Raw genomic sequence first — 19019 nt, forward strand, 5'->3', positions numbered from 1 at the left:
CCGCTGTGTTACAGTATTCATAGAGTATGTGTGCTCTATCTTTGCTAAGCTCTCTGAAAAGATCTTTAAAGAGAAATAGAGGGAAAATATCCTTTGTAAATATTTATTATAGAAGCCTGTTAATGTTTGGTTGTGGTGGAAGTTGCCATTAGCTGACTGTATCAGTTTATGCTGGGAGCAGATGTGGATTATCTCTTGGCTGCTGTTCTGTTTTGCTCGACAGGAACACAGTGACTTTCATCTGTTTATTAATTTAAGACAAGGATTTCAAGTGGATGTGTTCAGAATAGAAAAAATTGTGTGGGAAGAACTACAGGTGATGTCAGCTGTGATGATATTGAATGCAGCAATAAATTAGTACCTCTTATGAAAATTCTTATCTTAAATTCTATCTTAAAATGTCTGCTTTTGATTCGACTGTTATGGCACTAACTTTTTGCTTGGCGGCTTGTTGTTGGCCTTTTGTGTTTTTCCTAGTAAAAAAAAAAAAAAACCAAAACATTACTTTCAACAGGGTTCATATTTCTTTCCTGATCCTTGTCCCACTGTGGGTCTGCCCAAGAGAACAAAAACCCCCCATTCTCATTGGATCTTCCCTGTTTTCTTTTACCCTCACTTTACTTCCCTTGCACTTTTCCAGAAGTGGCACGAGGGCAGGTGTATTTCTCATTTAGGAATCCATTAATTGCCATGTGTTGGGTGCACAGAAATGCTGCTATTTCTTCATCTGAACTGACCAGCTCGACTTTGTTGCCCTCTGTGAAAAACACCAATCACTTGTTTTTAAAATTTTAAAAGTTTAATAGTAATAAAATGCTTATAAAAATAGTAATACAGTTAGAGTAATAACAATTTGGACAAATTGAATTAGGACAATATGAGACAACAAATACAAAGAGTTTTGGACTTACGGGTACCTTTTTCTGGGCAGCATGAGCCCGAAAAAGGACCCACGTTAACAGAGGATTAACCCTTAAAAACAATAACCTGCTGCATATTCATACACCTCATACATGATGCATAAATTCCATTCAAACACAGGATTCTGTCTGGTCTTCATCAACTTCCTCTGAATCCTAACAAGCACCTTCAAGTCGGGAAGAAGTTCATTTCTTCTGATAAAGGAGCAATAAATTCTCTTTCTCTGAGAGATTCAGGTGTCCTGTGGCTGCTATCTCACTGCAAGTCCTCTCTTTAGAAAAAAGTATCTTACATAGCATAGTTTCTATTTTAGCATTATGTTATAACCTAAAACTATATTTAACACAGTACTTAAGAGCCTTAATACAGCATTACTTTCTAAGACAACACATATAATATTCATTTTAATATTTGCGAAAAGCCAATCATAAAGCACATGCATTTTTCACACCCTCCTTTTCTATTTCTTGGTAGAAAGAACTGTGAAGCACTGGAAGGGGCTGCCCGCGGGGTCCCTGTCCCCGGAGGTGTTTAAGGAAAGGCCAGACATGGCACTCAGTGCCACGGCCTGCTTGACACGGCGGTGTCCGGTCACACTTTGGCCTCGGTGATCCCAGAGCTCTTTCCCAATCTCATCGATTCTGTGATACCAAGAACGCGGCTCCCGGGGCAGCCTGACCCGCCCGGGATGAGGGCGGAGCGGGGCTCCCCTCACGGCCCGGGCCCGGCCCCGCCCGTCCCCAGGCGGGAGGAACCGGGAGGAGGAACCGGGAGGAGGAAGGCGAGGGAGGATCAGGAGGCGGAACCGGGAGGAGGAACCCGAGGAAGGATCAGGTGGCGGAACCGGGAGGAGGAACGCGAGGAAGGATGAGGAGGCGGAACCGGGAGGAGGAACCCGAGGAAGGATGAGGAGGCGGAACCGGGAGGAGGAACCCGAGGAAGGATGAGGAGGCGGAACCGGGAGGAGGAACCCGAGGAAGGATGAGGAGGCGGAACCGGGAGGAGGAACGCGAGGAAGGATGAGGAGGCGGAACCGGGAGGAGGAACCCGAGGAAGGATCAGGAGGCGGAACCGGGAGGAGGAACCCGAGGAAGGATCAGGAGGCGGAATCTGACCGGGCCCGGCGCCGCGGGAGCTGCGGGCGAGGCCGCCATGGAGGCATTTGCGGTAAGGGCTGGGCTGGGGCTGGGGCTGGGGCTGGGGAGAGCCGTGCCGTGCCCCTCAGGGCCGCCGTGCCCTCACCGCCTGCCCTTCTTCTCCTGCCAGGGAGCGCCTGTGGCCATCGCCGTGGCCGTGGTGGCGGCGTCGGCGCTGCTGCTGCTGCTGCTCCGAGGGACGGCGCGGAGGCCGAGCGGCCCCGTCACCCTGCAGGACCCGCTGGCCAAGTACCCGCTGCGGCTGCTGGACAAGGAGGTGCCCGGGGCTCTGGGGACATGGGGCGTCGGGGCTCCGAGGGCAGTGGATGAGCTGGTCTGGGAGGTTCTTGGCCCTGGGCTACCCCAGGGATCGAATCCCCAGAGCAGGGCGCGGAGCCGTCCAAGGATGGCTGTGCCCCCCGCAGCCACCCTGTGATGCCCCCAGGGTAGAGCAGGGTGTGTAAAAGCGTTTATGGCGTGCTGCGAGCTGCTGTTTCCCGCTGCTTTGCATGTTTGCATGCTGGCTGTGTTCCTCCCTCGGATCCTGGCCTGGGTGCACCGTGAGAAGCGAGCCCGGAGCTGCTGCACGGCTGTGTTGCCTGATCTTTGTCTGCAAATATGCAATGTGCTCACTGGCCTTGGGCACAGAGTTTCCTGGTTTTATCTATGTAAAGAGGCTGTAGGGATTGTGCAGGCAGGCAAAAGTCACTCCTTGTGGAAGTAAGGACTGCTTCTGAGACTCCTGGTTATTTCTGCTTTGTTTTTCAAAGCTGTTTCTGTGTCCTTTCCCAGCGTTTGGCATGCATGCTAACAAAGAGCAGGCTTGCTGAAGCATATTGTGTTGAGTAGAGTTTGAAATTCAAAGTAGTGGTGATACTGACCTTATTCTAACCTTGGATTTTTTAGGAAATCAGTCACGATACTAAGAAATTCAGATTCGGGCTACCCTCAACAAATCATGTATTAGGATTACCTGTAGGTAAGTACTGTAAACAATTACTTGTATTTCTGGTTTCTCACAGTTCTTGGACTTCTGACTGTGAATTTAAGGCTCAGCAAAGCAGAGAGTTGAAAGCTGCATCTGAATGCTGCTGTCTCAGAGAGAAATGTCAGGTTTCCTAGAGGGCTTGTATTTCTGATCTTTTGTGGATACTTTGTCCAGTTGTGTGGTGTAGGCTGGAACCAGAGCAGTGAGATGGAACTGAGCCTGATGGGATTTGTCACCAGTCAGGATATAAGCAGGAGTAGTAGTAAATGTCAAAGCTTTTTCATATTTCTTATTTGCATTTTACTTCCATCTGGTCCCCTCAGTCTATTGGCAATTGTCCTCATGGTTTTGGCAAATACAGATACTTGTAAAGGAGAAAGGGGGCAACTCTGAAATATTCAGAGCCTTTCCTGTGCATGCATTTCCCTTTGAATTACACACATTTCCATGCACCTTTATCTGGAGTTCTGTATCATGAATTTCAGCCTAGGATTGGCCTTCTTTCCTGTACCCTGGAACACTGATAGCACTGAACCTTGGACCTTGAATCAGTGAAAATCTGTGTGGGGGAAAGTCTCTCTCTGATCTGCAGATGTGGCTCTGTTTGTTCTGCACTGTTTGGCAGTTCCCTGAGCTGGATGGCAGGTGTCAGGGTCATCCCATTCCATGCTCTGAGCATGTCCTTGCATGCTCATGTTTTTCTCCAAACTCTCTTCTGGCTTGTATGGAAAAGAGTAATGGAATCAACTAGACAAATGGTAAACCAGCTGAGATGTGCTCTGCAGTGCATGTGTTTATCCAGGTTCATTCTTAAGAATTTATGATAAGATCCTGAAACTGCATTACTTCCTGGGAGATGCCTGCTCTGTGCTGAAAAAGGAAAAGAAACTGAATGTTTGGTGCAGCATTTGTATGGCAAAGATTTTCTCTGTCATTGCATGTGTTACACAAGCAGGTTACAATACCTGCCTGTCTCTCTTGTCCTCCAGGGGTGAAAAAGATAATCAGATTGTAATTCTTTCTCCCCAGGCCAGCATGTTTACCTTTCTGCAAAAATTGATGGGAATCTGGTGATTCGAGCCTATACCCCTGTTTCCAGTGATGATGCAAAAGGTTATGTTGATTTAATTATAAAGGTAAATTTTGGTTTCCTTTATTAGAGATGAGTTGCTAACTGGAAGGAGGGCAAGCACTTCATTTTAGTGAAATAGTTTGTTTTGATTTAGTAATCAAATTTCGTTGTCTTTAATTCAAATTTTATTAAATTTCGTTTTCATTAAATCTCCTATTTTTCAAATAGGGTGACTGCATGGCAAACACCTCATTGCCCTTGAATAGTAAGTTGTGTCCTGTGTATCTGCTGTGTGGCACTGAGGGATGGCAGAGGAAGAGTAGAGGGAGGAGAGAATTGCTTCCCTGGCAATACTTTGGGAATTTCCCTAATATCTTTTACTAAGCAGTGCATGGATACTGATCTCTCTCCCTCTAGATGCCTGTGCTGCTGCTACTGCTTAATGCAAACAGCTCTAAGCAGAAAACAAGTCACACAAGGGAAATCCTTTAAGCCAGGGGAAGCAGGATTATCTGATCCCAGCACTTCTGGATTTCCTAATTCTCTTCTATGATAGCATTTGTCCTTAGGCAAAAATCCAGGCTTTTTTAAAATTATTTTTTGCACGTTCTGTTCTTTGTGTTACAAGGGTGGTGAATTGTTATGAGCTGCTTAATGCTTCTTACATGCTTTGAAAGCTGAAAAAGCTGTTGTATGGCTTGTTGTGTGGCTGACTAGGAAAGGTTTAGAAGGAAAAGATGCAGCAGTGCTGTTTTCAGAAGGAACAGCCACAAAAATGGGGTGGCATAATAGTGAAATGAGAGCAGCAGTGCATAATCTGCCTGCCACCCATCCCTGTTATCCCTGTTTGCAGGGAGCAGAGGGACACGTTTATAAAATAGCACATTTTACTTTTTTTGGCTGCTTCCTGTTGCAAGAGATAACTCAAGAGATAACTGAGAGCAAAGAATTGCCTGGATTTATTTCTCAGGTGTTGAATTTCAGACTTGCAGAATTATGTTCTACAGATAACTGTCTGCAGCAAAGGTGGTGGTTGATAATGTGCAAATAATTGTTCTTACAGATCTACCACAAAAATGTGAACCCCAAGTTTCCAGAAGGTGGGAAGATGTCCCAGTATCTAGATAACATGAAGATTGGAGATACCATTGATTTCAGAGGGCCAAATGGACTCCTGGTCTATAAGGGGACAGGTACTGTGACACAAAGGTGGGAGAGCAAAAGGGAGGTATTGGTTATTTTCAGAGGTGTTTTATAAAACTTGACAGCTGTAGAGAATTTTTTTTTTAAGTGGAAAAGAGGAAAAATCACCTTTCCTAGACTTGACCACGAGCCTGTCAGAGTTGGTATGATGGGAAATAGTACTTTGTGTATGGAATAACTGATGAGTGTCTCATTCCTGGGACTATAAATCTGAAAAAAATTGCTATTGCATTATGTGACTGAGAAGTCTGCACTGGAAATAAAATACTTCAGCTATACATATGGAGGGAGATGCTCCAGATGCTTCTTAAGCAAGTGGGGTTGTGGCCTAACATGTCCTCTGAGAATCTCTGTGCTGTTACTGAATAACCAGCTGACTGAGAGCCAGCTCCATTTCATAATTAAAATCAGGTCTGAGTTGACTGTGAGGAAATAAGCTCAGAGAAGTAATCCTCTTGTAGGATACACATGAAAGATTTTGCACTGATCTTGACTGAGAGGAGCTGTGCACTTCAGTCTCACCTCAGAATGCTCAGCACTTCTCTGGATGCTGACCTCTCTCCTGGTGACTCTTATCTCAGCAGAAGGGAGGGATTTCCAGAATATTTTTTTTTATTAATTGATCACCTGTGGTAATTTATTCCCATGGAATTTGTGTCCATGTTTGTTTGGAAGCTTATGTACCTATAGGTTTGGAATATGTTTTCTAGGTACCTTTCTTATCAAGCCTAATAAGAAGTCTGAAGCAGAGAAGAAGTTTGCAAAGCACCTTGGGATGATAGCTGGAGGAACAGGTAAAATTAATCCCATCATGTGGGGTGTCTAGAGAATGAAAATGTCTTTTGGGTATATGTGAGGACTACCAGAGTATTTACACCTGCATTTCTTTTCATTAATTTCTTTTCATGGTGGCAACACTGAGGCATTCCAGTGGTTTGAGCTCAGTCCTGGGGAGTGGCAACCTGAGGGTTTGAATCCTAATTTACCTTGTGACCTCAGAGAACTCACTTCATCAGTGACAAAAAGAATTTTAAGAGAATGTCTTGAGGGGTAAAATTATGTGATGGAGAATCCTGAAGAGAAAAGCACTGCGTACAAGAATTCTGGGCTTGTGCTGGAACTGTTTGTCAGAATAGAAACCCCCGATCTCTGCACTCCATGTGGATAAGAAATCCTGAGGTGTTTAACCTTGTGCAGACTGAGATCCCATTGAAGACTGAAAAGAGGCAGAATTAACAGTGAAACTGGAGCCATGGACAGAAATACCCACTTTAACCATTTTGGTTTTTAACAGGAATAACTCCTATGTTGCAGCTGATCCGTCAGATCACAAATGATCCTAGGGACTCCACAAAATGTTACCTCCTTTTTGCTAATCAGGTGAGTGTCCTGAGCCATCTGTTTGTTCTTCTTTAGTAGCCTACTTGGTTTTGCTGGCCTCTGAGCTTTTTAACTGATGGCCCATGTTTCATACTCCTTCACACTTAGCTCACAGTTTCACTGAATTCCTACATTAGGGAGTAAATACAGCAACCAGATCCTCATCCCTCTGCTCATCTTAGTCCTTCACTGATTTCAAGGAAACAGGATTTGTTTCCACTAATCTTTTTGTACAGCTAGCCTTCACCAACTTTCACCATGCTGGTCCAGGGACATTTGCCAGGGTCAGGAACAAATCCAGCTCGTGATTTTAGCCTGGATTAAAAAGTCATTCTAATTGCCATCTTTAGGACTGTGTTTAGGTAGCTGTAAGTCTCACATTTGTTGTTCTTTACAGAAGCCTGTATTGATGGTAGCTGCCACGGAGGGGACAAAATACCAATTACTTTATTGATTTACATAGTTTTTATCATTGCATTTGTTGTGAGCTCCCAGCAGAGGGCTCCTGGGATGGTTTGGACCTAACCAGCATTCTCATTTTGCAGACAGAAAATGATATATTGATGAGAGCTGAGCTGGAAGACATTGCCAAGAGGCATCCTGAGCAGTTTGTGCTGTGGTACACCCTGGACAGACCTCCAAAAGGTAGGGACACATGGACATGCCTTTGCTTATCCCTGTCAGAGCTTCACTTGTGCTCAAGGGGACAGCAGAGTAGTAATGTCAAGTGTTCTTGTCTTACACTTTGAAACTCCTCCTTTGAAACAAACCTTACCCCAAACCCTGTTTTAAAAAGGGATCTAAGCCAGGTAGGATTTAAAAAGTAGGAGCTCATAATTAACCTCATTTGGGTCAGATGTGTTACTCAGTGCATCTTTTCATGTATTCCAGTTTCTAGGGGTTTTCATCCAAAGTTCAGCTCTGATTTGGGCTATCTCCCAAATGAAGTTATGTTAGCATGCTGTTGGCACTAAATTGTTTAATACCTGTAAATATTATGTGCATATCTTTGTTTTGCAGCAGCTCCAGATTAGATTCTGGTGAAACAGCTGCCATGAAGCATCATTTTCCTTCTTGGCTCACTTTAAATGGCAAATGCATTCAATAATACTACTGCTTGAAATAGTTTAGCATTTCCTCTTTTAATTTGTTTTCTCTTATCACTAAACGACATGGCAGAGCTTTTGTTGACATTAAACTTTGTCACCTCACCACTCCATCTCAAAAAAAAAAAAAGTACAGGTCTCAATACCTCTCCCTGCCACTGGGTGACCCCTCTTCACTAGAAAAGCTGATTCACTCTTCCTTTTTATTGCTACCTGCTCATTTCTTTTAAATTTTATAATTTATTGTTTTAAGATCTCCATATCTTATCAATCAAATCCTTGTTACCCTGTGGAAGGGGATCACTAGGTTTGAGCTGAGTGAGAGATTTAACCCTTTCCTGGCTTGCAGTGATGGTGCCATAACTTGATTCTCCAGCTGCTTAATGAGGTTTAAAGAGGTTTCAGCCTGTACAGAGATTCGGAGTAACTGAATTCATTTCTTTGTTGCAGACTGGAAGTACAGCTCTGGCTTTGTCACTGCAGACATGCTGAAAGCCCACCTGCCTCCCCCTGGCAGTGAGACCCTCATTCTCATGTGTGGGCCCCCACCAATGATTCAGTTTGCCTGTCAGCCCAACCTGGACAAGCTGGGCTATCCCAAGAGCAACACATTTGCTTACTAACACTGATGCACCTGGTACCATTTTTGGAAGTACTGCATCTTTTTCTACAGGAACAGTTGATGTGCAACTGTGCAGCAATTGTGTGTGTGTTTTTTAACACCTTGATATAATTTCTATGGTTTATAACTTCATAATTACATTGTGTGTTTTAATACTAAGAAGTTGAGAAGTCATCTTGAATTGTATGGGAGTTACTTAGTCTTACCTCTGGAATTAGTATAAAGTATTAATTCTGAGGGGGGAAAAATAAAGATGAAATGTCATCCACATGGATTTGTGTTAACTCATTCCACAGTCAGCAAAAGAGAGGGGAACATTCAGAATTTATTCATAACAGTCAAAAAATAAGCATTTATACCAGTGTTATGCTAATTAGGATTTCTTACTACGTATATTTAAAAGAAGAATCAACTGTTTTGTGGATTGACTATTCACAGCCAAGTTAGCACAACAACACAACGAGTTGCAAATACAGCATTGAAAGAAAATAGGAAGTATTGTGTTTGGAATATCCCAGGGCAGCTGGAGCAGCCAATCCCATTTGCAGTGCTGTAATAAGTCTGTTGGCTGATTGACCTGACAAAGTATTTTAAAAGACCATGGTACCTGAGCTGGTCACTAGCACTGACTGCATTGCCAGACCGGTACATTTCATAGCTTTTATTAAACATCAGTAATTTAAAAGACATCAGTAATTTGAAAGATTGAAAGACTTCTCATTTTTCTGAATATTCCTTTTTTTTTCAGTTGGCAGTGATTGAAAAGAATTTGCCTTGATTTTACCCCTGTGGACAATCAAATCGTGTTTATCTTCTTCCACCTGACCATACAGTGCAAGGTCTACCATGAGAGGCTGGTGAAGTGAGGACAGGGTGGCTCATGTGTAAAAACCACCCCAGGCAGTTCTCAAAGAGCCCTTGCTGCATCCTGTGGCCAGCCCTGGAGTTTCCCTCTTTCTTTGGGAGGGTTGTGGCTGGCAGTGGCTGCCCTGAGGCTACATTGCAATCTACAGCAGCACCTGCAGCCAGCAAGGAGAAAGTAATGCAAACCAGCCCTGTACAAAGTACTTTTCCTTACAATTAAGGAGATTTTTTTTCCTGGCATACATGTGTTTACTAAGAGAGCTTGTTAATGGCTCATTAATACAGGAGATGTACATGTAAACAAATGCCACAAGTAATTGGTGCTGTAGAGGGGACAACTTCACCCTGGGCCCCTCAGAAAGTGCGAGGCCATACTTCCCTCTGATGCAGTCTTGTCTAGCCCAGTACAGCAGTAAAATATTTATTTTGTCAGGTGTTTTAAAGAAATAAATCTTTGTTTTGTTCTGGTAATTTCCTGGTAGTCTCAGAGTTACAATTTCCTGCTGCAGTTGTTTTTGCCTTAGGTAAAGATATGTGAACAAGGCAGCTTGTCATCCTAATAAAAGCAAGGGCTGGATGCACAGTACTATGTTCCATTCTTCCCATCCTACAGTGCACTGACTTGGATAAAGAGAGGGCAGGACAGGTGCCAGTGACAGGGAGGAGAGATTGAAACCCTTTCTGGGGACCAGTCTGGCATGACCACAGAAGTGGTGAGTGAGCCATTTCTGCTGCTCTCACCAACATTCAGCTCTGATTAGCCCCAGTGGTACAATTATGTGTTAATGATTCCTGCACTACAAGTTAATTAGAAAAATAAAAAATTACAAAAGGTCTTTCACGTAACAGTACATCAACATAGCATGTAAAAGTCAAGTGAATGAAAGGACAAAGCATTGCCAAGTCTTGGCTTTCCAGACTCTGGATCTGAGTCCCCCTCCTCTCCCAACTCCTGTTTCCTGTTACATGATGTGGGAAAACAGCACAGAGGAGAGTTACCTGTAAGCTGTGGCTACACTGACAGTAGGAAATGCTAGGTGGGAGGTGGCAGTGGCAGAAAAAGGCAAAGCTTTCCTGCTCCACGGCATCCAGCTGCTCCTGGCCACTCCTGCAGGCGTGAGGTACCAGCAGTGATCTTGGTCCTGCTGCAGCATCATCTCCAGTCTTCAAAGGTGGGTGTTAAAAACCTGCTGTCATTCAGCATTTCATCCTGGCTCAGCAATGTCTGAAAGAGCAAGATGGGAAGGACTGAGGGGGTTTCATGAGAGGCCTGTGCTCCCAGAGACCCAGTTGCAAAGAGCTCAGGCTCACAACACCGGAGGTGAGAGCCACACACAGTCAAAAGGAATTTCTTCAATACAGCTTTAAATAAACTTTTTTTGTGTGGGGAAACTTGTAGAGATTATGTGTCTGAAATGCAACTCAACTATATTTCATTATGTCTTCCAATCACTTACGTTTTTTTAATACATTGGCTTCTGTGGAATGAAGAAGCAAAAGTGAGGTGTTTGGTTTTGCACAGAGTTTTAGCTGATGTAAATTTTCAAAAGTCTGTACCTCGTTCCTAGCTGCTGTGACTGAGGTGGTGGTTACCTGTAAAATCTTTGAAGAATTGTTTTCATGTAAGGGGATGAATATCTGTCATTTTGTCAAAGAGACATCAGAGTTCATGAAAACTTAGGAGGCCTAAATAAAGCTTAATTTCTAGAGCAATTTAAAAGCAGGGATTGTTTTTTTTTGACTGAATGTGTCACCAGACTGCAAAGAGATACTTAACAAGAACAGAGACCCACTTACTGTTCATTACCACCAGCAATGACCAACTTTCAGTGAGTTTTAGCAGAGCACAAGGGTGACTTTGGAGCAAGAGAGGAACTGGTACTCACCGTGAGGTGGGTTATGCCTTGGGAAAGAGCCCCTATTTGCATTACTGTGCCTTCTGAGTGTTCCATCTGTAAAAGCAGTCAGCAACTAGTTCAAATCAGACAGCATGTGCAATTTTATTCACTCTACATGCAGCTTTGGGAGGGATCTGTGCCTGGACAAATGAAGTTGGGGTAAGCTGAATAGCTCTTTAACAAAAATGCCTCTCTGCTACAAGGTATGTGAAAATGCATTTAATGATAGGAAGACTGGATCCTGATTAAGAGACATTGATTCCATTAAACTTGTCCTTTAATTCACAGAAAAAAGAAAAAGCTTAACTGATACTATCAGTCAAAAATAATTTCTGAATGGTCTGACACTACTTATTTCTGGTAGGCTTTCACAGGCAAGAAGTCCTTGATAACAATCCTACCTCTTTTTACATAGGAATGTCACCAGTTCTAGGGCATTGTGATTTCCTGCTCAGAAGTCATGCTCAATAGACAGACCATGCTCCTAGAGAAAAATCCAGTCTTTCTGTCACACTTGAACAACTGCACAGTGCAATTCTTGGCTCAAAGTTAATGCATTCCCTCACAACTCCTAGCTGAGCAAGTGGACATCCACACTCATAGTCAGGGTTTGGTATTCTCCTGTTTAGAAGCAGTACATGGAAAAAGACCACGGTTAGCCAGTGAACACAAATGGGATGTTAGATGCACTGAACCATGCAAATGAAAAGATTACCTGCACAGTTAGTCTTTTCAAGGTTGTGACCATTCTCTTATTAGGCTTAAACTGTTTTTATGTCACTGGAGAAAGGCCAGTTTACTCCAGCTGCCTCTGTGTGGCTCTTGTGTGTTGCCGAAGTTCACACAAGGCTCCAGGAGCGCTCCGTTTTTCAGGGTTTACATCTCTTTACACAACAGCAAAGTTGAAATAAAATTTGATGGGTTTTATCATAATTTCTTTGTATGATGTCTAGACAGTTTTATTCACAAGTTCACTACTACATTACAAAAGTGAATTAACTATTGGTTTATTAATAATTTGTTCATTGTTGATGCATTGTCTTCATGTATATTATCTAAGCAGAACTACTCCCCACTGTACACCCCGAAAGAAAAATTCAGTTGGATTCTCTGATTACTGTCTGTTAAAAAATACAATCCAGTTGTACTTTAATATAACTCAATAGCTTTGTACAAGTTTGTCCAAATGAATTCATTACATTAAAAACCACCCATAAAGATAATGAAAAAAATAGCGTGCCATACTAAAATTATGAAAGCTAAAAGTACAAAAGTCTTATGTTTCCTGCAACCACACCCTTGATTGACAAAATACCTCGATCTTCAGAGTGTAAAGGTGTCATAGTCCTGAAAAAGGGCTTGAGGGTGGATGAGCTTATTATGATGTTGATTAAAAAAACCCCAACATTCTTAGTCTGGAACTCTTTCCAGTGTCCACAGCCAATACTTTTCTCTGTGAGTTCATGCGGATGTAGCAAAGAGTTTGTTATAGGGGAACATTTGGTTATTTGCAAGCTCTGGAATGCATGAAGAGGATGAGATGAGCATGGCATCAGTCTGTCTGTCCCACCTGATCCAGTTCCCTGTCAGTGAAAGGACTAAGTCCTTTGTAGCCACCGTAGTTTTTCGAAGTACCATTTGTAGCAGCTGGGCTTGTATCCATAGGACAAATGTAGTCTGTTGATTCGTCAAACTTCTTTTTCCTTAAGTTTCCAAAATGCGAAAATCCAAGTTTCTTTGGCTAAAATAAGGAGTCAACACAAGTAGTTTGAGTAAAACAAGTAAAGTTGCTCTGTAAACATTTAAAATCCTCCCCTTTTTCAATTACTGCTATACTCTGGTCATTCAAGAATGTAGATTCTGAATTTAACTACGTTTGTTCTCAAATTGGAGTTCCAGTGGATGTTAAATGCATTTGCATGATGCTCCGTCTAAGGAAAGGCAGAACAGATTGCTTGGTTGTTTTCAGGACCTGATTGAAACAGGTACATAGCAAAAGGTCTGGTATCTAAAATTAAGGGAAATGTAGCACTCCTAGAATTCACCTCTCCCTACCCACCTTTGTTCCTTACTTTCTTTGTAATTCAGAGTGGAGAAGTCTGACACTGACATCTCCTTTTTGACAGCAGTACCTACCCTAACTTTGGCAGTGGTGGTCAGAGGTGTGTATGCTGCTGACTCCATGGTTTCTCTTTTTTCTTGTTGTGCCTCTGGCCCAATTAACACGTTAAAGTTGGTGGTGAGGTGGCGGCGCAGGAGGGTCTTTTGGGGTGGGATGTTCAGGAGCATGGCCAGCGTGTCACCGTTGAAGCGAGGTTCCAGGATCTGGAAAAAAGGCAGGATGTTTACTTTCTATATAAATATTTGCAATAAAAAACCACTACAGTGCTTAGCAGGGGATTTCTCACTAAGTACCTGCTCACATTAGACCTTTTATAGCTCACTCATGATACTGAGGTTTGAATGGGAAATACCTGAAAGGAGCCAAGAAAAAAATGCTGAGCGTGATCAGGCAAATATGTGTTTATATTTATTATCAAACCCATCAATATGTGTTTATATTTATCATCAAACCATACCTTTGTTCTGGTTGAACATGTTTCTTTTCAGAATTTTCTGCTCTGCTCAGGGTAAAAACTTAATCTTAGTAGGGTTTCTACCATTGCATTTTTGCAAAAATTCTACAGCAGTAGAATCATGGTATTTCAGAACCCTGACATTACTCACCTGCAAATAGTTCTGAATGTTTTGAATTAAAAAAATGTCGTTCCTGACTGCTGTGATTTCAAGGTGGTTCAGAGTTCTGGTAAATCACTCAAAGAAACACTCAGGGATGCTTTATCAAAAAGCAACTTTTGCACAGCACAGTTGAGGTTTCCTTTTCTGTGCTGCTGTCACACACTTGTGCAGAGCTCAGCTTTGATTACAGAAAGTGTTTTAGCTGCTCATTTTTTATTTTAGCTTTCCTTTGTGGAATGAAGATGCGTGGATCAGACAAAGAGGCTCCTTAGAAGGCCTGATCAAACTGCCACATTGCAGATGTGCCTGCTTCTTTCAGCTTGATGAACATCAGACAAAGGATGGTTTATATTACAGCCTGAATTTTCAACATTACAGTCAATTTTTTAGTAGTGAAATGGTAAATTCTTACGATCAGGCCCCCGTGCACTCCGCTGCCTCGAAGGTTGGGTGCATATTCTGCCAGATCCACTGATCTGAGCCATTCCATCACCCTGTGGTTGGACCACTGCACCACGTCGGAAGGAGAGACGTTGTTCTGTGGGAGGAACCACAGAAGGTGATGACACTACAGCCTGCACTGATTGTGCACAGCTCAGAGCTCAGCTCAGCTCAGCTAAAAACAGCCTCCCTCCTCTTCCTCCAAGGGCATTGTTCTTCCCTGGCTGAGGGATTGTTTCTCTCCAGGCCCCTTTCAAGCAGTCTCTGATGAGATGGCAGACCTGGTCTCATACTGATGAAAAACCCCCACGTGTTGCATCGGGAAGTACAACAGCAGAGATTGCAGGGATAAAAAGGGAATGTTTGACAACAGGGCTATTGACAGTGTTTAATGCTAAGTAAAAACTGTGCTGATCGAGTAAAACCTTACAGATTTTAAATATTAGGTCAGGTGAAGACAAATCATTCCAAATCATTCTCTTGGAAGATTAATTAACTTTTTTCCCACTATGCAAGTAACTTCTGAAGATACACACATGAGATTCAGCTAATAAGTGGCATAACTGCTGCTTTAGGTGCAAGTCCCTAGAAAGAACGATTCTGTTGTATCACTGTACACTGCTGACTTTCTATCCCTTTTGGCTGGGTCCAGGTAATTTGTACTTGCTTAAATTAATTTATTTCAACATTCTTTTACCTCCTCAACTGGCCTCCTGCGCAGACAGTGGGGATTGAAGCTGTTGACGTGCAGCACGTGAATGGCACATTTAATACTCAGGTGATGCAGCTGACTGGTGACTTTCAGGAAGAGAAGGTCATTCTGTGAAGGAGAATGCCATCACATTTAGCTGCCACAGAACACACACCAAAACAAATATTCTCGCCAAGAAGAAAGAGTTTAAATTTGCTGTGTAGTTTTATATAACACTGCAGTAACTGTGGTTTAGGGAAGATGAAAGTTTATACTTTAAAGAAGGTTTGGGTTTTGTTAGGGTGGAAGTTTGGAGGGGGCTCTGTTGTTGGTTTTTTGGGGTTTTTTTAAACATTGCACACCAGCACGACCTGGCTGAAAAAATGAAGGTAGAAGTGTAGCCTGTTAAGGCAAATCCAGGCCTTAATTATCCAGATTTGGGCAGGAGAATGGGAAGAAAACAGTGGCTGTGTGTGGCTCATGGTGCGCTGTGAATGTGGTCAGGGCTGTACAAATCACTGGATTTTCTGCTATTACTTTGCTGAATACTGTTGCCAACTTGGTGTGGAGAACAACGAGCTCCAGAGGTTACACATAAAACAGGTCATTTTACTTTTAATTGTGGTGGGCTACATGACATTGAAAGAAGGACTTTGCAGAAGTTAGCCCTAACATGTGACTTTTTTTATGGACCTTAGGAACAAATTCCATGCACTAGGCAGCACAAAGGAGATTGCTGGCACTATCTCTGTCTTGCAAAAAATTTTTAACTGCTCACATTCAAAGGAAAAATTTAAAAGTTTTTGCTTATTCAGAAAACTGAGGAAAAGGGACTGTACTTACCACAGTTAAGTACTGCAACATCCTCCCATCTACTCTGGATTCATGAAACTGGTCTTTGTACTGAGGCAAGCCAATGTCATCAAGCCACCCTGCAGATATGAGAGCAATGGGGAACCAAATCCAGATTGGTGAGGATAAAGCCCTTCTCCCCTCTTGCCTGGCTTCTTTTGAGGCATTCAGGTGGCTCATGTTACCTGTTCCCTTTCCTGAGGGAAGCCTCTTGCCAGCAGCCTGAAAGCAATTCCCAACAACCAGCTTTGTCCACAGCAGCAGTCCTATGATATTTGATTTTACAACACCTGATGGAGCACATCCTCTGCAGCACAGTGGAGCTCTTCCCAGCCTGAGCCCACCCATTTGATTTCCTGATGTCTGACAGAGCTCCCCATGGAAGAACACACCACAAGCTGTATGTTTGGATGTCAAGAACAACACAAAAATCCTCAATTCTTCTTTGGGGAAGCTTGGTGCTTTTTAAAAGGTGCTTGCTAAGTGTTTAGACATGAATCAGGCTGTCCTGTCATAGAGGTGGGAGAAATTCCTTCCCAAACACTTACGTGTCACCCAGATATGATCAAGTTGTGCAGACTTCTCATCTTGCTTTGCATTTATAGCTTTAATGGCCAAAACCAATTTCTTCCTGTGCAGTGGATGCTTTATTCCCATTTCCTGGAACAACAAAAAAAAAAAACATTAACAAAAAGTTTGCCCTGCCTCTGGCTCCTTTCCTCACGTGAGGTAACTCTGAAAATTGACACTGTGGATTTCAGAAAGGTAGAGCCAATGGTTTGGAGGGGCCTGGTGGGACAGAATCAGCAGTGATTACCTTTTCCATGTCCTGAGGAGTGGCAGTTAAAAGCGTGTGGCCTGATGTCACCCACTGCCGGGCAAAAATCACGTACTGGCCCAGGCCAAAGTCCTCCAGCCAGTTACAAACTCTTTCAGTGCTCCACTGAGCAAAGGGGGCATTGTGGTCGCTGAAAAGCACAAGAAACATTGGGAAAACCTTAAAGGAAAGAAGGAATGTCCATATTGGAAAGCTCAGGGTGTGCCAGGGGCAGCACAGCAGCAGATCTGTTGGTGTGCTGTGTTCTGAGGCCTCCTGGGAATTTTTGCAGCCCAGCCACAACGTGTGAACAGCTGCAGGGCAAATAAGAATTTTCCATCTTCTGCTTGAAAAGAGGGAAAAGAGGATAGCTGAATCCTCATCGTTATGCAGATGAGGAGGTAATTATTATCCTTGCTCTTTAACAATGTGAAATTTCTGACACTCCACCAAGCAGCTGCAACTTGCAGCTGGAGGAGCGCAGGCTGGGGATGGATTTTTGCTAGCAGGGAAAATTCTTTCCAGCTGTTGTGGAATTCTACGTGGACCGAAACGCTTGGGCAAAGCCCCCAAGAGGAGGGATTGGCTGTTGGGCACATTGAGCAGCAGCAGGGAGGGGAGGAGGAGCTGTTACCTCTTCTGGCCTTTGGCGTCCTTGGATCGGGATAAGCGCGGTCCAGCTGTTGCCCGCAGACCTCCCCTCCGGAACTCGGCCAGCCCCAGGTCGTCTGCAGGGAAGTTACCTGACTGAGTCCTTCGAATTCTTGCAAGACAAGAGTGCCACGACAGGACTGTTAGCTGCTGACAGAGGATTTGTTTGTTCTGCATGGAAACTACAGTGACAGCTGACAGCTCGGGGGATCTCCCTGGGAACCGCAATTGCCAAATTCCAGAGGCAGCTGAAAGGAGTTCTAGGAAATTCAGCCTGGATCTAACTCTGGGGGAAAATAAAGGAGCTCCACAGAGCACTTTGATCCAATTAATAATGCAGACTTGGAAATGGCTGCTGTTGCTGAAGCAGATCAACACAGTGACACAGTGTTCCTTCTGTTTCCCCCCTTTCTTTTACCTAGTGTCATTCATAATAAGCAAATTGCTACAATTTAATTTTTCATGGCTAATAAAACTGCTGGCATGCTAAATTAATAGCATTAAGATGACAGCAGTGCCTTATTTCTTTCACCAGCATGATGCTCTGAACACTCCCAACATTTTTTCCACCCCCCTGTGTACAAAAGGACACGCCTGTGCAATCCCAGAGCTGTTTTTGCTCCCCAAATTTTATTTTATTCTTGCTATAGATAATTGTAGATAATTCTCAGCTGAAATGCTTTGACAGTGAATAATAATAATAATAATAATAATAAAAAAAGACCTTACTTTCCCCAGATTTTCTTGATCCCTTTTGGACTCTTTCTGTTTTCTGGAGCCCATGGAGATTGTGGACCTGAATCTGTTCCCGAAGGTGAGAGGTCATCCGAGACCACTGTACCATCCATGTTCTCTGTTTCCCCTGGGTTAAGAACAGCATTATAGTCACATTTTATACTCATTATTGATAAAGCTGTTGTCTGGGAGGCTGATGTTTAAATGCAGGACATGACACGAAAGTAGAGATACCTATAAAATCATTCTTTTTTTAAAAAAGCCAAACATGCTCAGAAGGTGAAAAAACACCTGGACATTTGATTAGAATTATAAAAAAATAATAAAACATTGGGTAAAATAATTCTGTTACTTCAGTCTTTTCTATTTAACTACGTTATTTAAATTAATTGAAAGTCTTCCTGCCTGCTCTTAATACCTCAGCTCCTCCATCAAAATCAGTGGGAATTTTTCTAAGTTCAGTGAAAATAGAATGAAACAAGGAATAAGTGTCATAAAAAAAAAACCCCAGGTGAATGCCACACAGCAGGAGCTATTACTTCATTTCAGTACTTCATGTAAGGAGTTCAGTCTAGAGGGCCCAGCTGGGATTAGTATTTCATAGGGACAGGGAGAGGGAAAGGAATAAAACCAAAGTAAGCAGCAAACTGAGTGTTAAAATTGCATCTTGTTTGGGTACAGTACCTAGCACGGGTGCACTGACACTCCTGCCGCGATCTTCAGTCATCCCAAGAAGCAGAAAGCCAGATGGAGAAGCAAAGAAGATACAAAACACCAGCAAAATAAAGTTACAGAAGGGCAAAGTAGTTAAGCTAAGCACTTAGAGCAGAAACAAAAAGCAAAAGAAGCAGTTATACATGGAAGTGAATATGCATTGGTGTGCACAAGCCCCAAGAACTCTGT

The 19019-nt window shown here is 43.1% G+C and overlaps 2 protein-coding genes across 8 annotated transcripts in view; one reads left to right on the forward strand and one right to left on the reverse strand.

The window, feature by feature from the left end:
• Window positions 1–1973: 1973 nt before the first annotated feature.
• Window positions 1974–8699, forward strand: LOC131084257 (NADH-cytochrome b5 reductase 2). Its single transcript, XM_058025559.1, has 9 exons — window positions 1974–2088; window positions 2188–2334; window positions 2964–3036; window positions 4075–4181; window positions 5181–5310; window positions 6031–6114; window positions 6615–6700; window positions 7246–7345; window positions 8257–8699. The coding sequence occupies exons 1-9, from the start codon at window positions 2074–2076 to the stop codon at window positions 8427–8429; spliced, it is 915 nt and encodes a 304-aa protein (XP_057881542.1). The 5' UTR covers window positions 1974–2073; the 3' UTR covers window positions 8430–8699.
• Window positions 8700–8733: 34 nt separating this feature from the next.
• PPFIBP2 (PPFIA binding protein 2) overlaps window positions 8734–19019 on the reverse strand; it is a 94280-nt gene continuing 83994 nt past the window's right edge. For 6 of the 7 annotated variants that reach the window (XM_058025555.1, XM_058025557.1, XM_058025551.1 and 3 more), the window contains 12 exons: window positions 18801–18833; window positions 18111–18243; window positions 17365–17493; window positions 16731–16881; window positions 16462–16573; window positions 15905–15993; window positions 15068–15190; window positions 14342–14467; window positions 13327–13515; window positions 12761–12931; window positions 11179–11244; window positions 8734–10517 (listed from right to left, as the gene is read on the reverse strand). In XM_058025555.1, the coding sequence (XP_057881538.1) occupies window positions 10446–10517; window positions 11179–11244; window positions 12761–12931; window positions 13327–13515; window positions 14342–14467; window positions 15068–15190; window positions 15905–15993; window positions 16462–16573; window positions 16731–16881; window positions 17365–17493; window positions 18111–18243; window positions 18801–18833 (1394 nt within the window). In that variant the 3' untranslated portion in view covers window positions 8734–10445. The remainder of the gene's footprint in view (window positions 10518–11178; window positions 11245–12760; window positions 12932–13326; window positions 13516–14341; window positions 14468–15067; window positions 15191–15904; window positions 15994–16461; window positions 16574–16730; window positions 16882–17364; window positions 17494–18110; window positions 18244–18800; window positions 18834–19019) is intronic. The other variant, XM_058025556.1, reaches the window with a different exon arrangement.

Source organism: Melospiza georgiana, chromosome 6 (genome assembly GCF_028018845.1).
Source record: "Melospiza georgiana isolate bMelGeo1 chromosome 6, bMelGeo1.pri, whole genome shotgun sequence".
Classification (NCBI taxonomy): Eukaryota; Metazoa; Chordata; class Aves; order Passeriformes; family Passerellidae; genus Melospiza; species Melospiza georgiana.

What these genes read in the sequence shown, in the direction of transcription:
- LOC131084257 (XM_058025559.1), top strand. An exon ending in CCTGGTCTATAAGGGGACAG is followed by an intron (nt 5,311 to 6,030) that starts GTACTGTGACAC and finishes TATGTTTTCTAG; the next exon opens with GTACCTTTCTTATCAAGCCT. An exon ending in ACCTCCTTTTTGCTAATCAG is followed by an intron (nt 6,701 to 7,245) that starts GTGAGTGTCCTG and finishes CTCATTTTGCAG; the next exon opens with ACAGAAAATGATATATTGAT.